The sequence below is a fragment of the Bos mutus genome, chromosome 9 (assembly GCF_027580195.1).
Source record: "Bos mutus isolate GX-2022 chromosome 9, NWIPB_WYAK_1.1, whole genome shotgun sequence".
NCBI classification, from domain to species: domain Eukaryota; kingdom Metazoa; phylum Chordata; class Mammalia; order Artiodactyla; family Bovidae; genus Bos; species Bos mutus.
In genome coordinates this window covers 34550190-34575995 of record NC_091625.1, presented here as the reverse complement: position 1 = coordinate 34575995, position 25806 = coordinate 34550190, and the positions used below count along the sequence as shown (strand labels likewise).

General features: G+C 39.0%; 2 protein-coding genes across 3 annotated transcripts in view; one reads left to right on the top strand and one right to left on the bottom strand.

Moving 5' to 3' along the window:
* Nucleotides 1-15162, top strand: part of NT5DC1 (5'-nucleotidase domain containing 1) — a 114227-nt gene extending 99065 nt beyond the window's left edge. For both annotated transcript variants that reach the window (XM_070376396.1, XM_005907400.2), the window contains exons 11-12: nt 2317-2485; nt 11638-15162. In XM_070376396.1, the coding sequence (XP_070232497.1) occupies nt 2317-2485; nt 11638-11753 (285 nt within the window). In that variant the 3' untranslated portion in view covers nt 11754-15162. The remainder of the gene's footprint in view (nt 1-2316; nt 2486-11637) is intronic.
* Nucleotides 15163-19649: 4487 nt separating this feature from the next.
* On the bottom strand, nt 19650-23577 carry TSPYL4 (TSPY like 4). The gene is given in 2 exon segments (XM_005907398.3): nt 19650-22896; nt 22899-23577. Coding segments are annotated over 2 exon segments (1242 nt in total). The 5' UTR covers nt 23485-23577; the 3' UTR covers nt 19650-22240.
* Between the last annotated feature and the right edge of the window lie 2229 nt (nt 23578-25806).

The window sequence follows — 25806 nt, the reverse complement described above, 5'->3', positions numbered from 1 at the left end:
TTTGAGGGAACGAAAATAAAGTATGTCATCAATCTAGAAAGGGAGAGTCGTATATAAAAGCAAAAATAAGCAGAAAAAAAAGATCAGAAAATAAAATGCACTATGCATTCTTCTAAATTCATTCCAGTGGAAGAATCTAAAAAGTCAAAAACCAAAGATCAAATCAAAAAATACCAATAGAAACTATCAAGCCATGGAAAAACGTGGAGGAACCTAAAGTGCATGTTAAGGTGAAAGAAGTGAAAGAAGCTAGTCTGAAAAGGCTGCATACTGTATGCCGCTGTGTGACATTCTGGAAAAGACAGAAGTATAGGGACAGGGAAGAGACCAGTGAATGCCCCAGGGCTCAGAGGGGAAGGGGATGAATAAATGGAGCACAGTTGTAACAAACATAACACACTAATTAATACAAATTGTTAATAACAGGAGAGATCGTGTTAGGGGTGGACCAGAGGCAACATATTTAAGAAGTCTCCATACTATCTGCCCTGTTTATCTGTAAACCTAAAACTGTTCTAAGAAATAAAGACTACTATGTTAGAAGAAAGGAGTCAGGTTTCTATGAGGTTTCCACTGAGTAACATTTAGTGTTCAGCGTGACACTGGGAACTCTGTGAACTATATAGCTCTGTGGACTGAGTTAAGAAGAGTTTTAAAATAACCTTCCAGGAGGTGGACCCTCTAACTTGAGGGATTGTGGAGGAGGTTTCCCTTAAAGAGAAATTTGGTTTCTCTACAATGTAAAGGAAATTTGGTTTCTTTACAATGATTTGAGAATGCACAGACAATGAAAAGAAAGTGAAGACATGGTGGGAATGTTTCCTTCAGCATTATGTAAACAGTAGCTCCATCTTCTGCCATAGACCCCTTTCCTTGCTAATTCATTACAAACACAACATTACATAATGGGCTTTCTGGGATCTCGTTTATAAGAACACTAACCTCATTCATGAGGGCTTCACCTTCATGACCTAAGTGCCTCTTCAAGGCCTCACCTCATAATTACATCATCTTGAGGATTAGAATTTCGACGTACAAATTTTGGAAGGACATGAACATTTAGACAGTAACAGCATCCATAATACGTTGAACCAGAAAGGGTAAACAAGTCTGCTTTCCTCTTTTCAGAGGAATAACATGCAGCCCAGATTACCAAAACTCAGTGTTGGTAGAACCATTATCCACATATAGTCTGTGCAATGTGAGTCATCTCTTCTTAGTCTCATTAGACAAAGACAATGAGCCAAATAAAAGTAACACTATAAGCTTCTCTTTACACCTTGAGAAATTATATTTAAATACACCTTAAATGTATATACAGAAGCACAGATATTTGTATTCCATACTGCTTAGTATGTTTGGTGAAATCCAAATAAATTCTTGCTAAGGAATTTCTAAACAACAGCATCATCTGAAAAACATGTATTTTCATCTTACTTCACAAATTGAGTTCCAGCACAAAGAATCATGAATCTAAAGGCATATTGGGGACTCTCTGATGCTCTAAAACAAAGTTTTCATCCAGAAAGTATGACAAATTTTATAATTCAAATTATATGGGTGTGATGGGATTTTTTTTTCATTCTTAATTTTATACGGCATCTATAAAACACTGAGAAGTATTTCTTGAATAAGTCTTTTATTTAGTCTACATTTTTCCTGTGCCTGCTATGTCCTAGGCACTAGGCCCTAGCGATAAACTAATACATGAGATAGTTCTTCACCTTATATAGTTCATAATCTGTCCAGGGCAAAAAGTAAATAGTATGATAATTACAAGATGGTTTGAAAAGTACTGTATTAGGAATAAACTCAAGAGTGTGAGAAAATGGAGGAGGAGACCTAATCTCACCTAAGTGTGGAAAGTCAAGGAAAACGTCCTAGGTGGTATCCAAACCAGATCCCAAAGGCTGAGAAAGGCGTTCCCAGGCAAAGCCGGGAGAGAGTACTTCAAAGGACTGCTTTGTTGTTTAGTCATGTCTGACTCTTCCGCAACCCCATGGACTGTAGTCCGCCAGGCTTCTGTCCATGGGATTTCCCAGGTGAGGGTACTGGAGTGGGTTGCCATTTCCTTTTTTAGGGGATCTTCCTGACCCAGGAATCGAACCTGTGTCTCCTACATTGGCAGCTGGACTCTTTACTGCTGAGCCACTGGGGAAGCCCTTAAAGGACTACTGAGCTTTGTTTTACTTTTTATATAGTCTGGCTAAACAACTGAAATTTCTGCAGAGTTTTTCTATTTTGATTTACTTAGTGGTGGGAAAAATGAGGTTGAACACTAATTAATCAGTTTCATTATTCTGTTTCTTGTTTCAGGGATCAAAGGCAAAGCCTCTGAATACATCATCTAAAAAATGGGGCTCTTTTTTTATTGATTCAGTTTCCGGACTGGAAAACAGAGAAGATTCCTTGGTTTATACATGGTCCTGTAAGCGAATAAGTGCTTACAGCACTATTGCAATTCCAAGTATTGAAGCAATAGCAGGTAAGAGGGAAAATACTTAAGAGCTTTGCCTGTTACTGTGGACTGAGGAAGAGTTTTAAAATTGAAAAAGACACATGTATCCCAGTGTCCACTGCAGCACTGTTTACAATAGCTAGAACATGGAAGCAACCTAGATGTCCATCAACATATGAATGGATAAAGAAGTTGTGGTACATATACACAATGGAATATTATTCAGCCATAAAGAAACACATTTGAGTCAGTTCTAATGACGTAGATGAACCTAGAACCTATTACACAGAGTGAAGTTGTTCATTTGCTATTATTTTCTCCCATTCCAGGGGTTGTCTTTTCCCCTTGCTTACAGTTTCCTTTGCTGTGCAAAAGCTTTTAAGTTTAATCAGGTCCTACTTGTTTACTTTTGTTTTTATTTCCATTATTCTAGGAGGTGGGCCATAGAGGGGCTTGCTCTGATTTATGTCATCAAGTGTTCTGCCTAGGTTTTCCTCTTAAGAGTTTTATAGTTTCTGGTCTTACATTTATGTCTTTAATCCATTTTGAGTTTATCTTTGTGTATGGTGTTAGGAAGTGTTCTAATTTCATTCTTTTACATGTAGCTGTCCAGTTTTCCCAGCACCATTTATTAAAGAGGCTGTCTTTGCCCCCTCTTATATTCTTGCCTTCTTTGTCAAAAATAAGGTACCCATAGGTGCATGGATTTATTTCTGGACTTTGTATCTTGTTCCATTGGTCTATATTTCTGTTTTTGTGCCAGTACCATACTGTCTTGATGACTAGCTTTGTAATATAATCTGAAATCAGGAAGGTTGATTCCTCCAGCTCCATTCTTCTTTCTCAAGACAACTTTGGCTATTCGGAGTCTTTTGTGTTTCCATATGAATTGTGAAATTTTTTGTTCTAATTTGAAAAAATGCCATTGGCAATTTGATAGGCATTGCATTGAATCTGTAGATTGCATTTGGTAGTATAGTCATTTTCACAGTATTGATTCTTCCTCCCCAGGAATATGGAATCTCTCTCCATCTGTTTATGTCATCTTTGATTTCTTTCATTAGTGTCTTGTAATTTTCTGTGTACAATTCTTTTGTCTCCTTAGGTAAGTTTATTCCTAGATATTTGATTCTTTTTGTTGCAGTGGTGAATGGGATTGATTCCTTAATTTCTCTTTGATTTTTTTCATTGTCTCTTTGATTTTTTCATAGAAAGGCAAGTGATTTCTGTGTATTGATTTTGTATTCTGCAACTTTGCTAAATTCACTGATTAGCTCTAGTAATTTTCTGATACTACCTTTAGGGTTTTCCGTGTACAGTATCATGTCATCTGCAAACAGTGAAATTTTTTTCTTTAAAAGAAGAAAATTTTCCCATGACATATGTAGGTTTCTCTTGGATAACATATAGATATGGCAGTTGAGGTAATTAGGACTTGCCTGTCTGCTGGAACCAACTGCAAATGCTGCACTTTTTTTTTTTTTTAATCAGCCTGGAGTCACAGGATAAAGCTAGGGGAAAGTTACCAGGACAGGATGCTAAGGAGGCCCAGTTGGGCGATGCTGACTTTGGGGCCTGCTTTTCTTCCTCTTTGCTAACTCAAGAGAAGGCACCCAAAGGAGTGAGTGGCTTTTTTTGTAGTTTCATGAATGTACAGGGGTAGAAAGTGTGTGTGTAGGCGGGGGGGGCGGGTGGCGGTGGTAAGACCTGCCAAAGGAGGGATAGACCTGATAGACTCTCTGAACCCATCTTGAGACCCTGAAGGATGAATTAGAAGTAGGCATTCACAGGAATTAAAGCTCAGCTTTTTTATATATATGTATTTTATGGAGAAGGCAATGGCACCCACTCCAGTACTCTTGCCTGGAAAATCCCATGGATGGAAGAGCCTGGTAGGCTGCAGTCCATGACATCGCTAAGAGTCGGACACGACTGAGCGACTTCACTTTCCCTTTTCACTTTCATGCATTGGAGAAGGAAATGGCAACCCACTCCAGTGTTCTTGCCTGGAAAATCCCATGGATGGAGGAGCCTGGAAGGCTGCAGTCCATGGGGTTGCTGAGGGTTGGACACGACTGAGCGACTTCACTTTCACTTTCATGCATTGGAGAAGGAAATGGCAACCCACTCCAGTGTTCTTGCCTGGAGAGTCCCAGGGACAGGGGAGCCTGGTGGGCTGCCGTCTCAGGGGTCACACAGAGTCGGACACGACTGAAGCGACTTAGCAGCAGCAGCAGCAGCAAACCTTTTTTGGTTATGGTTTAACCATCCAATACATCTGTTCTCGGTTCTTCTTTTTCTTGCCCTTTGTGGGATTTTCCTTCTCTGATCTCTTTCTCCTTCTCTTTTCAAAGAGAACTTTAAATCCTTCACTTCCCAGTCATACAGGACAACTTAGCAAGTGATTCCTGTTTCTTGAGTATGCATCTACACCCTGTAGGTTATTCTTACCTTTGACTAATAATGGTTAATTCAGACACTTACTCCAGGACCAATACAATGCTTTCTCTAAAGAGATTTTGGTGACTGAGATTTTCTTTCATCTCATTACATTTTCACGTACACTTTGAAGCTCAACTTTAAATCATTCTTCTTTTGAGGCAGATAACATCTTTTAGGACTCAAATTATTAAAAAAAAAAAAAAACAATTTATATAGTGTTCAGCATGTAATGAAAAAATAGCCAGGTGTGCAAGGATATGAGACTACACTAACAGAAGTAACCAAGGATAGAAAAGAAAGGAATGAGAAATTTGGTAGATATATAAAAACTTGGGAAAATGGAAATTCTTATTAAAAAGTCAAAATTAAGAACTGAATGGATGGGTTTAACAGAAGAGTGGCCACAGGAAAAGTGCACTGGTATCCTGGAAAATCAGCCAAAAAAAAAAAACCCACAATAAATCCTGAAGAGGAAAAAGCATGGGAGATACAAGCAGAGGGACTATGAGACACAGGAGATAGAATGAGGAGTAAGATTCCTGTCATTAGAATCTTAGGCGATGAGAGAATAAGCCAAAAGCAGTAGCTATAGACTTTCCAAAAATGATGAAAACAAATAAGCCAAAGGTTTAAGAAGCCCAAAGAACTGAAACACGGTACATAAAAGGAAATCCCGAAGTTAACTGCTAAAGACCACATAATTAAGAAATACTAAAAGCAGTCAGAGAATAAAGACAGATTGATTTCAAAGGAGTACTTCAACAAAAGAGAAACAAAAGCCAAAAGACCGTAAAGTGATATCTTTAAATTGCTGGAAGAAAATGATTGTCACCCTTGATAGAATTCTATACCCATTAAAAATATCATTAAATGATAAAAAAAAGTATTTGTAGACAGAAATGGAGCTTCCCTGGGGGCTTAACGGTAAAGTGTCTGCCTGCAATGCGGGAGACATGGGTTCGATCCCTGGGTCAGGAAGATCCCATGGAGAAGGAAATGGCAACCCACTCCAGTACTCTTGCCTGGAAAATTCCATGGACTGAGGAGCCTTGGTAGCCTACAGTCCATGGGGTCACAAAGAGTCAGACACGACTGTGCGACTTCAGTTTCAGACAGAAATGGAGAAAGTGTATCTCCAGAAGACGTGCACTGTGGAAGACACTAAAGGGTATTGTTGCCCATGCAAAAGTAAAAACGGTCCCTATTGGAAGACGAGAAACCCAAGAATAAATGAATGTACAGCAACAAAAGGACATGTGAATAAATGGGAACTGTAAATATGTGAGTATTTACAGTTAGAAACGATTTTTTTTTAATCCTATGAGGTTTGAATAAGGAAAGAATTTTAAGACCTGACACCAAGGGCATATAAATCTCATAGTAGAGTGTTCTAACATATATGGCAAAGGATGAGAGCTATTAAACCAAAAATGCATATCATAGTCTCTAATAAGATATTAACTATGAAAAGAATTATAATTATACACGTACTGATCTAATTATGTAAAATAATTTTAAAACTCCAAAAAAAATTAAAATGGGGACAAAAAGATGCAGAAAGTTTGAATATCAAAAGATGGAAAGAAACAATACCATGTTTATTGTCATTCAATCAGTAAGATGTGTCTGACTCTTTGCAACCCCATGGACTGCAACATGCCAGACTTCCCTCTCTCACAGTTTCCTGGAGTTTGCTCAGATTCATGCCCACTGAGTGGGTGTTGCTATCTAACCATCTCTTCCTCTGCCACCCACTTCTCCAGTACCGTGTTAATGGTAACCAAAAGAAAATTAAGAGTTAGCTCTGTTAATGTGAAGGGGATAAAAAAAATCCATTATTAACATGAAAGAGCATCACTTCATAATAATTTCATCCTCTCTTCATAATAGTAAATTCACCCTCTCTTCTCTCAGGTCAGAACTTAATCCCTCCCTGTTTTCTCAGTACCAAGAAACTGCTGAAAAATCCACTCTGTTTTACAGAGGGGTATATTTCTGCGTTTCCTTGCAGAGTTTGGCAAGCAGCTTGAGCCCACAGTTCAGTTCTCCACACCTTCCTCTATTTTAGGCTACAGCCCAATTTTTTGTCTCTGTAGCCCCTCAAGACTGCCAAAATCTCTTCTGGTTTTCCTGCTGCTGGTAACTGCCCCTTCCACGCCTCCACCCAGAATTCAGGTGCCTGAAGGGAAAAGCTGTGGCAGAATGTTCACTCACTTCACTGCTGCTTTCTCCTTTCCAAGAATTGTGTGTCCTTGGGTCTTAGTAGTCTCTTCAATTCTCCAATGACTTCACTCTGACGTTTTTATTTTATCTAGCTCTTCTAGTTGGTATCAGCTCCAGTTCAGATGTGGTTTTCCTTGAATCTCAGATTCTTCTTCCTTAAACTGGGTGTATACCACCCTCACAGGACAGATGTGAAAGTAAAGCAAGATATTTTTCTGATGTTTAGTAGTGGGATGATAGTGATGACTAAGACGTGTGGCCTTCCAAAAAGTCCATCTTCTACATCAGTATCCAAATCCAATATGTCAATACATCTTACTTGCTGAAATACTCATTTTTCACTAGTTTCAAAAGCATTTTTTTTTTCATTTTGCTCCATGCTTACACACATAAAATTAAAGAATATGTTTCTTTCTTTTACATACAATTTTCTTATTGAAGAAATGGACCTTGTAACATGAAGGGAGGGACTGGCCCAGAATTACACTGTCATTTTCAGTTTTTATATTTCACTTTCTTTCCTTCACAGTGACTCAAATTTATAGTGAGAGTAGGATTTTATGATAATGGAAGTCAATGAATTATTCTAAAGTACTTGAATTATTCTAAAAACTGTTCAATGGGATATGGTTCTGAAAGAGTAAGAGACTTAAAGAAAAGTGACTCTCCATTATTCTAGGATTTAAATATTTCTCAAAAAAAAGGGAAAATAATCCCTGTCTTCTAGGGTGATCACTTCTCCTTAAAGAAGCAATAATAACATCAGTGTCTCCCATTTTCATTTTCCCAAACTTTCCTTCCTCAGCACCCTGAAAGAGAACTTGGCAGAGCCTTTGTCTTCTGACTTTTTTTAGGAGAAAATACTTAGTTGGACTCACCAGTAGTCAAACAAAGCCAAACAAGTAGATTGTTTTTGTGGAGAAAGAATGAGAGTTGGTATATTACATTCAGTATTGATTTTGATGCCTAAGACATTTCCTCAAAAGGCAAAGTATTAGTTTCTCTTTAACTTAGCACTCATTGCTTATGATCACATTCTCATAAGGAAATCCTCTCGCATAGAACTTGAAATTATTTCAGTAACATATTCAGTAAATTTGGATAGGACTGTGTAATCTACCTGCAAGTACAAAAAAAAAAAAAAAAAAAATGGCTGAAAGAAAAACAGTATGATGGTCATGGCTTTTAAAATCTTTATATAAATGTTATCCTGTCAATATCTTTAAAAAAAGTCACAAGAGTTGTTGTATTTCTGTGTTTCATTATTTTACACTGAACTTACTGTTTATGAATATTCATTTTGGTTCAGTTCATATAATTATTAGATAATGTGGTTGATATTATAGTATATTCAGTACACAGTTTAATAGAAAATTACTGTGGTAAACAAGAATTTGGTTCTTTGTCTATCATTCTCTTTTCTTCCAAACAGCACCCAACAGTGATTTTCCTAAGACAGATGCAAATATCTCCCTCTTGGTGAACCCCAATCTGGACATCCTTTTTTTTAACGGAATAGTCATCTGACCTCAGTTTGGCTATTCCATACCCAGTTTCTTAACCTTAGTAGACTTTCTGCTTCCTGTGCTACCTGGAAGACAGAATAACATTCTGTTTTAAAGGAGATAGGGAATGAAAAACCTGATACTCCCCATCATTGCTTGAAACCTTCCTGAATTCATGTAATGTTTCTTTGCATGCTTAGTCATGTCCGACTCTTTGCGACCCCATGATTGTAGCCCACCAGGCTTCTCCGTCCATGGAATTTTCCAGGCAAAAATACTGGAGTGGGTAGCCATTCCCTTCTCCGGGGGATCTTCCTGACCCAGGGATCGAACCAAGGTTTCTTGTATTGCAGGTGAATTCTTTACTATCTGAGTCACCAGGGAAAGTTTCTTTATTCGTCTGTATTCTGTTAGATGTGATTCTCTCATTGACATTTAAATGCGTCAGTCAGTTCAGTCACTCATTTGTGTCTGACTTTTTGTGACCCCATGAACCACAGCACGCCAGGCCTCCCTGTCCATCACCAACTTCCAGAGTCCACCCAAACCCATGTCCATTGAGTCGGTGATGCCATCCCATCTCATCCTCTGTCGTCCCCTTCTCCGCCCACCCTCAATCTTTCCCAGCATCAGGGTCTTTCCAAATGAGTCAGCTCTTCGCATCAGGTGGCAGCCAAAGTATTGGAGTTTCAGCTTAAACATCAGTCCTTCCAGTGAACACCCAGGACTGATTTCCTTTAGGATGGACTGGTTGGATCTCCTTGCAGTCCAAGGGACTCTCAAGAGTCTTCTCCAACACCACAGTTCAAAAGCATCAATTCTTCGGTGCTCAGCTTTCTTTATAATCCAACTCTAACATTCATATATGACCACTAGAAAAACCATAGCCTTGACTAGATGGACCTTTGTTGGCAAAGAAATGTCTCTGCTTTTTAATATGCTGTCTAGGTTGGTCATAACTTTCCTTCCAAGGAGTAAGCGTCTTTTAATTTCATGGCTGCAATCGCCATCTGCAGTGATTTTGGAGCCCCCGAAAATAAAAATCAGCCACTGTTTCCACTGTTTCCCCATCTATTTGCCATGAAGTGATGGGACCACATCCCATGATCTTAGTTTTCTGAATGTTGAGCTTTAAGCCAACTTTTTCACTCTCCTCTTTCATTTTCATCAAGAGGCTCTTTAGTTCTTCTTCACTTTCTGCCATAAGGGTGGTGTCATCTGCATATCTGAGGTTATTGATATTTCTCCTGGCAGTCTTGATTCCAGCTTGTGCTTCCTCCAGCCCAGGGTTTCTCATGACATACTCTGCATATAATTTAAATAAGCAGGGTGACAATATACAGGCTTGACGTACTCCTTTTCCTATTTGGAAACAATCTGTTCCACGTCCAGTTCTAACTGTTGCTTCCTGACCTGCATATAGGTTTCTCAAGGGGCAGGTCAGGTGGTTTGGTATTCCCATCTCTTTCAGAATTTCTTAGAAGCATTTTTTATAGATATTATAAAAGTTTGCAGTATATATTACTGCAATGTTTGTTTTATAAGTGTTTTGATAATGTAATCATTTTAACCTTTTAATAATAGCTACCTTTACTTTAGGAAATGTATAGAAAAGACAGAGAAAGAGGTAGTTGGGTCACCTCTTAGCCTGTATCATTTTGGTGGCTTACAAGAAGTCCAGAACCTCAGGTGCACTATTTTTGAAACTCAGTTTTATCAATTTTATTTCCAGTGCTTTTTAATGAGCCTTTTTAATGGCTGAAAATATGCTCCGGCTAACTTGAAGCAGTGAAGACCAGTGAAATTCACTAATACTGAAAAATATTGAATGTTTTTCTATTCAAAGTAATCTTAGTTTTCTCTGACCTCAGAAAGGCAGTGTTCCTTCTTCGCAATTTTCAGCACTAGTTTTTTCCTCGTAAGGATTAACTGTTTGGGTCTTAATGATTCTTACTGGCATTTAAAATATAATTTTTATTTTAGTATCATTTTCAGAACACTCAGTACTACCAAATGATGTTTTACCTGTAAAATTTGTGAAATAAGGATTACTAACCAGTATCTGCATGTGGAATGAATAATCATTACATGACGTAGGTCTTAATGTTTCACTTGTAATATTTATGGTAATGGTTCTTTGAAGAAACTTAGGAAGAATATATCTGAAGGCTAGCTTTTGAGATATTTATATGAAAATGTCACAATGTCCCACAATCGAGAAAGTACGAATTTTATGTTCTCTCCACACATTCCTCTTGTGGCTGTGTGTGTGTGCGATGCTTATCGTATGGAAAAGTTGCCATATTGTGCATATTGGAATTAGTTAGCTAAGCATTCAAAGATTATTGTTCATAACTCTCTTACTGTTCAGGGCTATGAAGATTATTGCCTTCCCAAGTGGAGCTAGTGATAAAAAAAACCTGCCTGCCAATGCAGGAGACATAAGAGACCCAGGTTTGATCCCTGGGTTGGGAAGATTCCCTGGAGGATAGCTTTGCAACCCACTCCAGTATTCTTGCCTGGAGTCTCCTATGGACTGAGGAGTCTGGCAGCCTCCAGGGTCCATGGCGTCACAAAGAGTCAGACATGACTCAAGCACCTTAGCACACACACATGCATGAAGATGATTAGTTCTCATTTTCCAGTTACATAAGTTTCTGGATAAAGGCTTAGAGATGTTTAAATTTAAAAAACAAATCAGAGGAGTGTTCCTATTTTGTGTATTTACTTTTGTGTAGAGAGTCAATAAAGGAGTTTATTCACTAGTTAGACCTCTGAATATAATTTGCAATATCTCTAAATGTAATTTGACTTAAATATTACTGTACATTATATAGGAAAAGACATCTACACTGTTCATTCCAGGTGCAACCTATCCTGGTGACAAAAGAAATATTAAAATTATGAAACTCTAAAAACTTTCACTATAAATAACTATCAAATATTGATTTGTTTATATTTATAAAAGGCCTTCTGAGATCTGCAGAATAATTTTTTTTTTTTTTTCAGAATTACCCCTGGACTACAAATTTACAAGGTTCTCTTCAAATAATTCAAAAACAGCAGGCTATTATCCAAACCCTCCATTGGTCTTATCAAATGCTGGAAAACTGACAGCCAAATAAACTATCTTTACCAAAAAATGAGTGAAAACCATATATGCAGCAAATGTACTGTAAACATGTTAATTCTCAAAAACTACTGTAAAATGTTTTATAGAAACAAAATTATTAATGAAACATGACCAAGAAATTGGTATGTTTTCCATAGGTCTCCTTTCTATAGAGATTGTCTTGATACCCAACGACACTCATTATGTTAAAATCTCAGTATCTTAGAGTTGAAAAGAATCTTATCAATATTTTCTATACTAGTAGTTCTGAAATTAGAATTACCTGGGGCTATATATACGTATATACATACATACATACATATACACATACATATTTACACACTTACCTAGACCAGTGGCCCTCAAAGTGTGGTCCCCAAACCACTAGCATAGCAGCAGATGCAAACTTGATAGAAATGTAAATTTGCACACCCCATCCCGGACCTACAGAATCAGAAAATCTGGGACTGTGACCCAGCAATCTGTGTTTAATTATAGTATGACTCACACCAAAGTTTAAGAACCACTGGCTAGACTATAACCTCCAGACATTGGTTTAATTGATCTGGGGATACAGATGAACATTGACATCTTTAATATGTCCCAGGAAAATGCAGCCAAAATTGAGAATAACTGATCTATACCTGTTGTTTGAATTTACAGTCAAAAACACCAAGTCTAGTAAGATTAAATTATTATTCCAAACTATCAGATTTTATGCTATTTTCCTAATTTCCCAAACAAGGAGATAGACATGATGTCTTCTGAGACCTCGCAGCCATAATGGGACCTGGATGATAGAAGAAGCCAACTGTTTGAGCCTCCAGTGTTAATCATTAGGGTTTAATTTTTTTTTTCCCTCCCTAATGTTTTCTTCATTTTCCTCCCTAATGTCTACTTCACTTTTCATTCACTTTAAGTCGTGTATTCTCAGTGGGGCAAAAATTGGTTCTTGGTGTAAAAAAAATCTTAATGCAGTGGATTATGGTTCTCCATATCTTTATTCTACACAATAAAATCTTATTCCTTAGTAAATTCTCTCATTAGGGAGAAATGTAATTTAAAGCTAAATTTATTAATTAAATATATTTTTTCTTCTAGGGCAAGGGGCAGTGGTAATGAAAAAAGAGGTTGAAAAAAGTTATTTTTAAAAGGTTTTATAGATGTACTGCAGTCCAGGATTATTGTGTTCTATGTGCTATGTGTAGTCATATTAATAGCGGTTTGTTGCAAGATGTTTGGACCCAGATAATGTTTACAGTATAAATTCCTGGCTACTCTTTATGCTGTAATTTCACTCTGTCCATCATGGACAGAATCAGAAAACACTGGTCACCATCATTTTACTTGGTTTGTAGCCAAGAGTTTAACATGTTGATAGATGCAATGAAAAGATAAATATTTTGTTAAATTTTTAAATGCTCAAATAATCCCCAATATATTGTGGGATTGAGTATCTCAGGGTAGGTAAACAGTTACTGAATTTTTTTCTCTCAAAGTTAGTAGCTTTCTTCAGTATCTGTTAATAAATGTTAATGTCTTTGAAATTTATTTCCAAAATCTCATTGGAATATAATAAAGAGCATGCACAATCAAGCTTAGGGCTCAAGGAAAGATGCTGTTTTCATGTATACTTTCATGGATACCTTTGATTTCTTTTAAAAATAAAGCTATTTTTCCTTATGCATGTTTATTTTGTCAATGGCAAAGAATAATATATCTTTAAATACTTCTAAACTGCTATTATTAATATGAAAAATGAGAACCTCCGAGTAAGTTAATTTCATTCTTTTAGCCACTGAGGAGTGGAAGAAATTGATTCAAGTCAGAAGTTCTGGTGCTCCTCTCAGCAGTACCTACCTAAGAAATCTGAACAAGTTACCACCTTTCAGTTTTTTCCATTTGTCAAAAGAAAATTAAAGTTTATATCCAAGTTTCCCCCCACTTTACTAGCAGAGCAGTCAGTGCTTCTAATGAATGATCTGTTGAATTGTATTTAAACTTTTAAAATTATTATTTGTTTCTAAAAAGTGCCAGAAAAATAATCATCAAAAATTTTAAAGACAATATTGGAGAACAAAAGCTGTATATTCGATAATAAAGTTACATGAAGTAAAAAAGCAAGAAAATTGTGTAAATGGACAAAGGACTTAAGTTTAATATTAGCACACAGGCCTATGAACCCACCATCACCCAATACCAAAAACAGACAAAGACACTACCAAAAATGAAAATTACAAGACAATATCTTTGACAAATATAGATGCAAAAATTCTCAACAAAATATTAGCAAACCAAATCCAACAACAGAAAAAAGATCATATGCTTCGGCCAAGCTGGTTTCATCCTAGGGTCACAAGGATGGTTCAATGTATGTAAAACAATCAATATGATATACCACATCAACAAAAAGACGAAAACCACATGATCATCTTAACAGATGCGGAAAAAGCATTTGATAAAATTCAGCATCTACTTAAGATAAAAATTCTTTAATAAAGTGGATATAGAGGGGACATATCTCAACATAATAAAAACTACTTATTACAAACTCAAAACCAATATAATGTGAAAAACCAAAAGCTTTCCCACTAAAATCTGGAATCAGGCAAGGATGCCCACTCACCATTTCTATTCAACACAGTATTGGAAGTCCTAGGAACAGTAATCAGACAAGAAAATAAAATGTTTTCAAATTGGTAGTGAAGAAGTAAAACTCATTACATACAGATGACTATTACTAGAGTCTTCTATACATTGAACTACTATCTATATACTGGAAACCCTAAAGTCTCCACAGAAAAACTATAGGAGCTGATAAACTAATTCAGCAAAATATCAAGCTACAAGGTTAACATACAGAAATTGGTTGCATTTCTTTTTTTTTTTTCTAATTTTATTTTATTTTTAAACTTTACATAATTGTATTAGTTTTGCCAAATATCAAAATGAATCCGCCACAGGTATACATGTGTTCCCCATCCTGAACCCTCCTCCCTCCTCCCTCCCATACCATCCCTCTGGGTCGTCCCAGTGCACTAGCCCCAAGCATCCAGTATCGTGCATCGAACCTGGACTGGCAACTCGTTTCTTACATGATATTTTACATGTTTCAATGTCATTCTCCCAAATCTTCCCACCCTCTCCCTCTCCCTCTCCCACAGAGTCCATAAGACTGTTCTATACATCAGTGTCTCTTTTGCTGTCTCGTACACCAGGTTATTGTTACCATCTTTCTAAATTCCATATATATGCGTTAGTATACTGTATTTATGTTTTTCCTTCTGGCTTACTTCACTCTGTATAATAGGCTCCAGTTTCATCCACCTCATTAGAACTGATTCAAATGTATTCTTTTTAATGGCTGAGTATACTCCATTGTGTATATGTACCACAGCTTGCTTATCCATTCATCTGCTGATGGACATCTAGGTTGCTTCCATGTCCTAACTATTATAAACAGTGCTGCGATGAACATTGGGGTACACGTGTCTCTTTCCCTTCTGGTTTCCTCAGTGTGTATGCCCAGCAGTGGGATTGCTGGATCATAAGGCAGTTCTATTCCCAGTTTTTTAAGGAATCTCCACACTGTTCTCCATCATGGCTGTACTAGTTTGCATTCCCACCAACAGTGAAAGAGGGTTCCCTTTTCTCCACACCCTCTCCAGCATTTATTATTTGTAGTCTTTTGGATCGCAGCCATTCTGACTGGTGTGAAATGGTACCTCATAGTGGTTTTGATTTGCATTTCTCTGATAATGAGTGATGTTGAGCATCTTTTCATGTGTTTGTTAGCCATCTTTACACTAACAAACGGAATGTAAACAATCCCCTTTAAAATCACATCAAAAAAAACAAAAACCTATAAAATCTGACAAGGTGAAAGATAAGCTGAGAGTTACATTAAGAAAACTGGCAATTCACAGAAATGGAAATACATCTCATGCTCGGGTTGAAAGAATATTGTTAAAAGGGTCATACTACCCAAAGCAATCTACACATTTAATGTGATCCCTGTCAAGTTACCCATGACACTTTCCAGAAAACTAGAATAATCCTAAAGTTTATATGGAATCATAAAAGACCCAGAGTTGCCAAAGCAATCCTGAATAAAAAGAACAAAGCAGGAGGCATAAGCCTCGCAGATGTCAGACAATACTACAAAGCTGCTGTAATCAAAGCAGCATGCTGTCGTGCTATTTATACTGTTTTGATTACAGTAGCTTTGTAGCTTTTGGCACACACATGGAGCAGTGGAACAGAATATAGACAGCCCAGAAATCTACGCATCTAAGGTCGATAAATCTTTGACAAAGGAGGCAGGAATACACAATGGGTAAAAAAACGGGTTGATGGGAAGGGTTGATGGGAAAGTTAGATAGCCACATGTAATCAGTGAAGTTAGAATACACCCTCTTCACACCAGACACAACCTCAAAAGGACAAACATGACACAATAAAACTAAAAGAATACAGGCAAAACGTTCTGACATAAATCATACCAATTCTTTCTTGGGTCATTCTAAGGCAATGGAAATAAAAACAAATGGGACCTAATGAAACATACAGGCTTTTTACACAGCAAAGGAAATCATAAGCAAAACAAAAACACAATTCTACAGAATGGGAAAAAATATTTGCAAATGAGACTGGCAAGGACTTACTCTCCAAAATACACAAACAGTTCCAACAACAAAAACCCAACCTAATCAAAAAATAGGTAGAACTAAAGACATTTTCCCAAAGAAATACAGATGACCAATAGGCAAATGAAAAAATGCTCAACATTGGTAATTAGTTCAGTTCAGTTCAGTTGCTCAGTCGTGTCCAACTCTTTGTGGCCCCATGAGTCGCAGCACGCCAGGCCTCCCTGTCCATCACCAACTCCCGGAGTTCACTGAGACTCACGTCCATCAAGTCAGTGATGCCATCCAGCCATCTCATCCTCTGTCATCCCCTTCTCCTCCTGCCCCCAATCCCTCCCAGCATCAGAGTCTTTTCCAATGAGTCAGCTCTTCGCATGAAGTGGCCAAAGTACTGGAGCTTAATTATTAGAGAAATGCAAATCAAAACTACAATGAATTATTACTTCACATTGGTAGGAATGGCCATCATTAAAGTCTACAAACAAATGCTGGAGAGTGTAAAGAAAAGGGAACCCTCTGACACAGTTGGCAGGAATATAAGGTGGTGCAGCCACTACAGAAAACAGTATGGAGGTTCCTTAAAACTAAAAAACAGAATTGCCATATGATACAGCAACCCCACTCCTAAGCATATATCTGGACAAAACTATAATTCAAAAAGATGCACACACCCGTGTTCACAGCAACACTATTTACAATATCCAAGACATGAAAATAACCTAAGCACCCATCAACAGATCAAAGAATAAAGACGATAGGGTGTGTATATATACACACAATGCAATACTACTCAGTCATAAAAAAAAACAAATAATGCCATTTGCATCAACACGGATGCAACCAGAGATTATCATCCTAAATGAACCAAGTCAGAAAGACAACTATCATATGATATCACTTATATGTGGAATCTAAAATATGACAAGATGAACATCTACAAAACCCACATAGAAAACAGAACTGCAATTGCCAAGAGATGGGGATGTGGGGTTGCAAATTATTATACATAGAATGAATTAGCAACAAAGTCCTACTATTCACAAGGAACTGTATTCAATATCCTGTGATAAACCATAATGGAAAGAATATAAAAGATGTATATATATATAACTGAGTCACATTGCTATCAGCAGAAATGAAATACACAATTTTTAAAATTTGTTATGTCATTTTGTTGCACTTATTCCCTTTGATGAACTGTTAATTTCATTTATGCACCAAACATCATTATTACATATGTAAGTTCAGAAGTGTTTTAATCTAACTATGGAATCTTAATTGATAAAAATCTCTTCAAAGACCATCATAAAGGCATTAAGAATAACCTTCCATTTAATACTCACATAATAGGGTTTTTGTTTTATGCTGAATTTAATACAGATGTCTGTGATATAGTGGAAGGTACCCTAGCTTGAAATCAAACAATTTAAGTTTGAGATTTGCATCTTAGGCAATTTAGTTCAATTTTCTGAGCTGTTTTCTCAGCTACTTAAAAGGGAATAGTAAAACTTTCAGAATTATGACAGTAACCTAAGAACAACATTTAAGTACCTGCTGTTAGATCTCTGGACTGTCAAACCAAGGGATGTGTATCTGATGCAAAATCAGATATTGAAGGCTTAAATTGTAACTCTATGAGACCAGGAACTCAATAATTAGGAATACTGGTCATTTTGAGGGGATTGTTTTTAATGATGAAAACTACTGATGTACTCATGTACTACATCAGAAAGCAGAAACAAAAGCAGCAGCCGGAGTGATGTGGAAGAGGAGCCCGCCTGAATAAGGAAGGTCAGAGAAAATCTTGTGGGTATCTGGCCTAAGCTAAATACCCAGAAAAATAGAAAAGGATGCCCGATAATATTCTGTTAATATAGGGACCAAGAAAATTATGAAGTACTCAAAGGATAATGTGGCCAGAGCAGACCACAAATGGTCATGCTTCCTTGGAGAAAAGGATGAGAGAAAGTCTTAACTGGTTTGGAGATCTGATTTAAGACTTTGGGTTCCAGAACAGAGGAATAAAAACAAAAAGGCAATGCAAAGAAATGGAGCAGGGTTATTTGAGTTAACCAATTGTGTAGTAAGTGAATCCAAGAAAATGCTGAGTCTCATTTTATTGGACTAAAAAGAACAGAAACCATGTTAATCTGTGACAAATGAGTAGCACCAGCCTACTAGAAAAACGAATACTCTTGGTTAGACTGAAGCTGATAATAAACCAACAAAAATGACGTTTTCTGATTATATCCAAAATAGGATAAAAAGATAATGCTTGAAACAGATGGTTGACAATGCAGAAAGTAATCACTGAATTGAAAAGGTGAAATGAACATAGTATGGGGAAGTTGAGTATAAAACTTATAAAGGAAAACTTTGCTAATACTTAAAAGTTCTCCAGGTCTAGAATACACTTCAGCAAATAAAGCTTGCAAATAAGAACTGCATCAAGAGTCAGCAAGTCTGGTTTACCTGTAGGTTTAATCAACAATCTCTAATTCAAATCAGTAATTTGGGGCCATTTATGTCAAAATTTTGTTTAGATGGTTAAAAACATTCAGTGATTCACTTATGCAGACCTTGTAGTATTCGTTGCTCTCTGCTTCAGAGAATGCAGAAGTATTTATCTCCCAAAGCTTCATGTAATAGATGCTGAAAAGCAAGACATTACTGGTAACTGACACTGTGATGTCTGGTATCATTTGCTTCAAGACATTATATTTTATTTTTTCTTTCTTTTTAGAGCACCACACTATTGTAGGAAAAGAATTTAAGTAGTACTTAGAGAATATCCAATGATTAAGTCTTCCAAAAGTCTATCTTAAGCTCATCAAGTAAAGAATGAGCCAAAGATGGGACATAGTTAACATAAATTTAAGTAAAAAAAAAATGACTGTGCAATAGAAAACAGTTCTCCACTGAAAATAGTATTTTAGGTAAGTGACAAAAATCAATACACAGCAGTTCAATTACCACCAAAAACTATGCTGACTGTATAGGAAATATATTTATGAATAAGCATTTGGGCTTTTTTTTTTTTTAATTTTATTTTATTTTTAAAATTTACATAATTGTATTAGTTTTGGCAAATATCAAAATGAATCCGCCACAGGTATACATGAGCTCCCCATCCTGAACCCTCCATTTTCCAAGCAAAAATTCTTGGAAGGTGCACTATTGCCTTTTTTAAAGGTTCAACACGATACTGTAACAACTTGATAACTTTAATGATTTTCCAACCATTTATTAGCCTAGACAAAACAGACAGAGCATTATTTATTTTTATTTTTGGTGAAAACAAGGAACAGCAGAGTAACAGATTAATTTTTCCTTTTGAACACACAGGAGAGGACTAAAGTACTATCTTTGTTTAGTTTGACAGAACAATTCTACAAGTTAGGAACATAAGATGTCAAGTACAACAGTTATTACTAGACCAAGAAATATCAAGACGACAAAGTTATGTTTTTCTGTTTGAGAATACTTTCACAAGACAGCAACAATCTGCACAATTTCAAAGATCATATTCAAATTATATTTCTAAGAATAGAGCTATATAAGGAGAGAGACCAGAGCAAGCTGATATATTTGTGAGTAGTCACAAAAGTTTTCATACTGCACAGGAAACGAGCTTGATATTTTTGCACACATTCTCAATTATAAGCAAACAGCAGGCTGTAAATGTCAATTTTGCCAGCAAGCAAATATGGAGAAAAGAATAGGACTTTACTCAGTGAAATAAGGAGCATATACCATTAATTGTCCACATATGCTAGAATACAAAACATTCAGACTTGTATTTGAGTACAAAAATCTACTGGTGAATCCAAGGAGTCAGGAAAAACTGAAGAGAAAACCTAGCATCTGCAAGCATCATCTTAAAGCATCAAACGCTTTCATTCTCCCACCTCTCCTGGGAAAAACCACAGGTGTCTCTCCTTTTACTGCTGACCCTGCAGGAAACTCATTTGGTTTCCTGGGCCTTCAGTTTCTACAGCCTAGGACACCCTCCCCACGGCTCTGTACAGACATCCTATGGGGCAGACTTCACACACCCCCTTACCTCCAATGAGGGAGTCTCAGCAGCTCCCACAAGGAGACTGCAGCCTGTTCCCTCATTTACTAGGTCAGAAGCAGGGAAGGAAATGCAGAAGCTGTGGACTAAGAGCCAAGAAGGCCAAGGTGATACGATGCAGGCCCGTGGGAATTCAGGGGAAAAAAACAGTCCAGAGGACAGGAGTGACCCTCAAAACGCTGCCTTGGTTATTTCTAAGTGGTACGAGGCCCTTCAAAAAATTTCCAAGCTTAGAAAGGTGGAGTGAAACTAAGTTTTTATTACCTTGGATCACAGCCTGCTCTGGGTCTGTCGTGAAGCCCTTCTGTGATCTCCCCTCAGCTTCTCAAGCTAAGGCTCAAGAAAACACCCAGGTTTTGGTAAATGGATAAGGAAGAGTATGGGGCTGTCAAAGTGGGCCCCAAAGAACAATGTCCATAAGCTGGCAATTCACCCTACAGGGTTCCCTTTAAAATGTTTAGACTTTACTCAAAGAAGTGGGGTGGACACATGAGGGCAGAAGAGGGCAGTAAGAAAGCTGGAGTCCAACGCACAGTATCTTTCTCCTGGACACAATCAAAGGGAAAGCAAAGTAAACAAAAAGCCTACTTTGCCAGTTTTGTTTTCTCAGCTGTAACTGTTTTATGAGAAGGAGGAAGAGAAAAGGAGGAAAGCAGGAAAGTGAGAGAGAGAAAGATATATAACAGGCCCCACAGACCAGAAATACCTCTTCCTTGGTGGCCCCATCCTGGCAACTTTGTCATGTTTAGAATGGGTGCAGAAGGGGACACCTAGATTAATGGTGGTTTGTTGGCTAGAGCTCAAAAAGGCTAACTGCTGGAAAGGACCTCCCACCAGCTTTGCTTTAGGCACTGTGATATTATGACTGCCCAACCTGCCTGACAGCCAAGCAGTTTCCAGGTAACCATTTGGCAAGCAAGGGGTGGGTGTTGGGCGGGGGATGGCTCCTGTGTGCTGCCCAGGAGCTTAAGTCTCCAGATAGTTCCTAAAGAGGCAGGGAATGGTGCCTGTGCAAATCTCATCCAGAAGGCTGAGAGCAGGTTTGGGTGGGTATCACAGGGCTTCATACTCACCACCACCTGGTCACAATGCAGAGTGACCAAAGGCATAAGATCAACATAACACAGACACTTCTCATCTGTTACCTCATTCATGCCTAGTAACCACCCACCCGTCAGCTGCTTATTCTGCAAAATAACCAGCAGGGTAGACAGCATGGACCCAGGAAGACAGTTGAAAACCAGTTACTGGTGGCCTGGACTGTTCAGTTTAGGTGTTGGCTGGCATCATCTCTATCAGCTTCATCCTGCAGCAGTGAAACTCAAAGACTTGGCCACAGAGTACATGGGTATCAGGAGGACAGTCAGCACAAAGTATGACGCCCAGCTAAGTAGCTGCAACAGTATATCAAGCTTTCTCGTGGTAGACAACCACTTTAAAAACTGGGAGAAGCCATAGTCAGACAGGGCCCAGAGCATGCAAAAGAAGGCAGTGGGTATCTACAGTATTATGTGCTTGGCATAGAAGCAGTGGAAGGCCATGCACTTGGAACAGTGGAACAGGATGCAGAAGAGCAGGAAGGCCCAGAGGAAGGAGAGCATTGGCATATAAGCAACTATCTTGCCACTGAGTTTTGAGAATTTAGAAGGATCAAAGGACAAAATAATCCAGTGTGAAGACAAAGTACAGGGATGACAGCATGCTGTTGGCTAAGCATGGGTCTGAGAGGAGGTGGGTGGTAGGGGAACTTGTGCAGGAGCTTCTCATACAGGGCAGGAGTTAGCCGGATTGGAACCTGAAGGTCCTGGAGCTCTCCACTGGCTGCCTTGCTGGGTCTCGAAATCCTCTGCGGGGCCCATCACCCATCAGGTAGTATTGGAGAGGATTGGGCCACAGTTCTGCTTTGATAATCTCGGCAATCCTGTCGAATTCTAAAAGGCTGTGGTCTGAGAACCAGTTGAAGAAACTGGGAATAGTGTTGCCTTCCCGGTTCCTGTGGATATGGGACTGAGGATCTTGGCCCCTGTGCCAGCGGATTGGAGTGGAAAGAGACACCACCCGGCCAGAGGATCTGCGCTCATATTCCTTGACAAGCCCCTCGTTTCGGAAGTAGGGGTTGCTCTGAAAGATGAACTTGAATTTGCAGCCTGCTCTGGGGTGTTTAAGCTCCTCCACTTCCAAATTGATCATGTACCTCATCATGTCTTCATCTTGGCCACTGATCATAGGTGACAGCTGCGGGTGGTTGCGAAAGGCAGTGACCCAGAAACCTGGGATATTCTGGATAATGAAACTTCTGCGCTGCATATGGAGTCTCCGCATACGGCCAAACTTGCGCTCCAGCTGAAGGAAAGCTCTGTCAGCCTGGGCATTTACATTTGACAGTTCCTGATCGATGGCCTCCAGCGAATCCATGCAGTTATTGATCTTCGGGCTCTGGCCCGGGTTTCCTCTTTCGCGCCTCCTACCACCTTTTTTTCCTTCTGTATCACCTTCTTTCCCTCCACCACCTCCTCTGTTACTCCCTCCTTTTCCCCTGCCGCAGAAACAGCGCACTTTTTCGTTGTCATTTCCTTGGCCTTCGCTCTAGGCAACATCTGAGCCGCCAAGCTCCCTGCGCCGCAGGCTTCTAGAGCCTTCTCGATTGCAGGGCTGCGCAGCTCTCTACGCTGACAGCCATTTTCCTGGCTATTGTCGGCTCCCACAGAGGTAGAGGCAGAGGCTGCTTCCAGGCCCTCCGTGGAAGCCGGAGCCTCTTTCTGGCCCGCTTTGGTAGCTACGCGGCCGCGACTCCCAGCAACTCGAATGCGGAGCGCAAGGCCACAGACCGCGGGGTCCTGGGCTGCGCCTCCCTCTGCGGCAGTCTCCAAGCCGCCCTCACCTGTGTCCGCCATCACCGAGGTCGCCTCGGTTTCCTCGCTCTGACACTGCTTGAGGTCCGAATGTCCCGGGGCATGGTCGGGAGTAGCGGGGCCGCAGGTTTTAGCGACAGGGAGGCTGTCGCCCTCATCCAGGCCGCTCATTTTGGCAGAAGTCAGACCTGCAGGAGACCGTCCGCGGTCCTCCGCAGCAGCAGCAGCAGCAGCAGCAGCAGCAGCAGCAGCAGGAGCAGCAGCGACCCGCCCCTCGCACCACCCCTCTTTTCCACAGATGGCTGCTATGGCAACCTGTGACGTCTGGCGGTAGCGTCTTAAAATCGCGCGAGAGTTCGCTGAGCCATCTGATTCTGCATGTCAGTTAAGTGTATTTGATTTTGTTAAGAAATATTATGAATTTTATTAGTCTGGAAGAGTTGGCTTACAGAAATGGACGTAGGCAAACTCAAGCAAGTGAGAACTGTGTGTTAATGTGGATTTCTAAGACTGAATAAACTTCTAAGGTATCTAAACTGCTTTTTTAAAATACTTGAGATGATTTTTTAAAATTCGGAGCAGCTAAAAAGGAAAATTCCTCTTATGCTAAAAAAGACATAATAAAAGATTATTCCAGTAGCCTTACACATTTCAAAGTTTATGTACTTTGGCAAACACCTCTGAAGCAATTGGACAATATTTTCTCTTACCTCTAACTGATGTGAATAGCAAAATGTATTTCCTTACTTAGAAGTGACCCACGCACCTGTAAAAGAGCAAATTCAGCATTTGCGCATTACTGGGAGAAACGTAATCAAAGGGGATTTTAATTGCTAAAAGTTAACCTATTCAGTTCAGTCAGTTCAGTTCAGTGACTCAGCCCTGTCTGACTCTTTGGGACTCCATGGACGCCAGGCTTCCCTGTCCATCACCAACTCCTGGAGCTTACTCAAACTCATGTCCATATAGCTGGTAATGCCATCCAACCATCTCAACCTCTGTCGTCCCTTTCTCCTCCTGCCCTCACCTTGCCCAGCATCAGGGTCTTTTCTCATCAGTCCGTTCTTTTCATCACTTGGCCAAAGTATTGGAGTTTCGGCTTCAGCATCAGTTCTTCCAATGACTATTAGGGCTGACTTCCTTTAGGATTGACTTATTCGATCTCCTTGCAGTCCAAGGGATTCTCAAGAGTCTTCTCCAACACCACAGTTCAAAAGCATCAATGCTTCAAACTCAGCTTTCTTTATGGTCCAACGTTCACATCCGTAATGACTACTAGAAGAACCATAGCTTTGACTAGACGGACATTTGTCAGCAAAGTAATGTCTCTGCTTTTGAATATGTTGTCTAACTTGGTCATAACTTTTCTTCCAAGGAGCAAGTGTCTTTTAATTTCATGGCTGCAATCACCATCTGCAGTGGTTTTGGAGCCCCCCCAAAATAAAGTCTATACACTGTTTCCATTGTTTCCCCATCTATTTACCATGAAGTGATGGGACCAGATGCCATGATCTTAGCTTTCTAAATGTTGAGTTTTAAGCCAACTTTTTCACTCTCCTCTTTCATCAAGAGACTCTTTAGTTCTTGTTCGCTTTCTGCCATAAGTGTGGTGTCATCTGCATATCTGAAGTTATTGATCATTCTCCCAGCAATCTTGATTCCAGCTTATACTTCATCCAGCCCAGCATTTCTCATGAGGTACGCAGCATAGAAGTTAAATAAACAGGGTGACAATATACAACCTTGATGTACTCCTTTTCCTATTTGGAACAAGTCTGTTGGTCCATGTCCAGTTCTAACTGTTGCTTCCTGACCTGCATACAGATTTTTCAGGAGGCAGACAAGGTGGTCTAATATTCCCATCTCTTGAACAGTTTTCCACAGGTTGTTGTGATCCATACAGTCAAAGGCTTTGGCGTAGTCAATAAAGCAGAAATAAATGTTTTTCTGGAACTCTTGCTTTTTCAATGATCCAACAGATGTTGGCAATTTGATATCTGGTTCCTCTACCTTTTCTAAATCCAGCTTGAACATCTGGAAGTTCACAGTTCATGTATTGCTGAAGCCTGGCTTGGAGAATTTTGATCATTACTAGCATGTGAGATGAGTGCAATTGTGTAGTAGTTTGAACATTCTTTGGCATTGCCTTTCTTTGGGATTGGAATGAAGACTGACTTTTCCAGTCCTGTGGCCACTGCTGAGTTTTCCATATTTGCTGGCATATTGAGTGCAACACTTTCACAGCATCATCTTTTAGCATTTGAAATAGCTCAAAGGAATTCCATCCCCTCCACTAGCTTTGTTCATAGTGATGCTTCCTAAGGCCCACTTGACTTTGCATCCCAGGATGTCTGGCTCTAGTTGAGTGATCACACCATTGTGATTATCTGGGTCATGAAGATCTTTTTTGTACAATTCTTCTGTATATTCTTGCCAGTTCTTCTTAATATCTTCTGCTTCTGTTAGGTCCATACCATTTCTGTCCTTTACTGT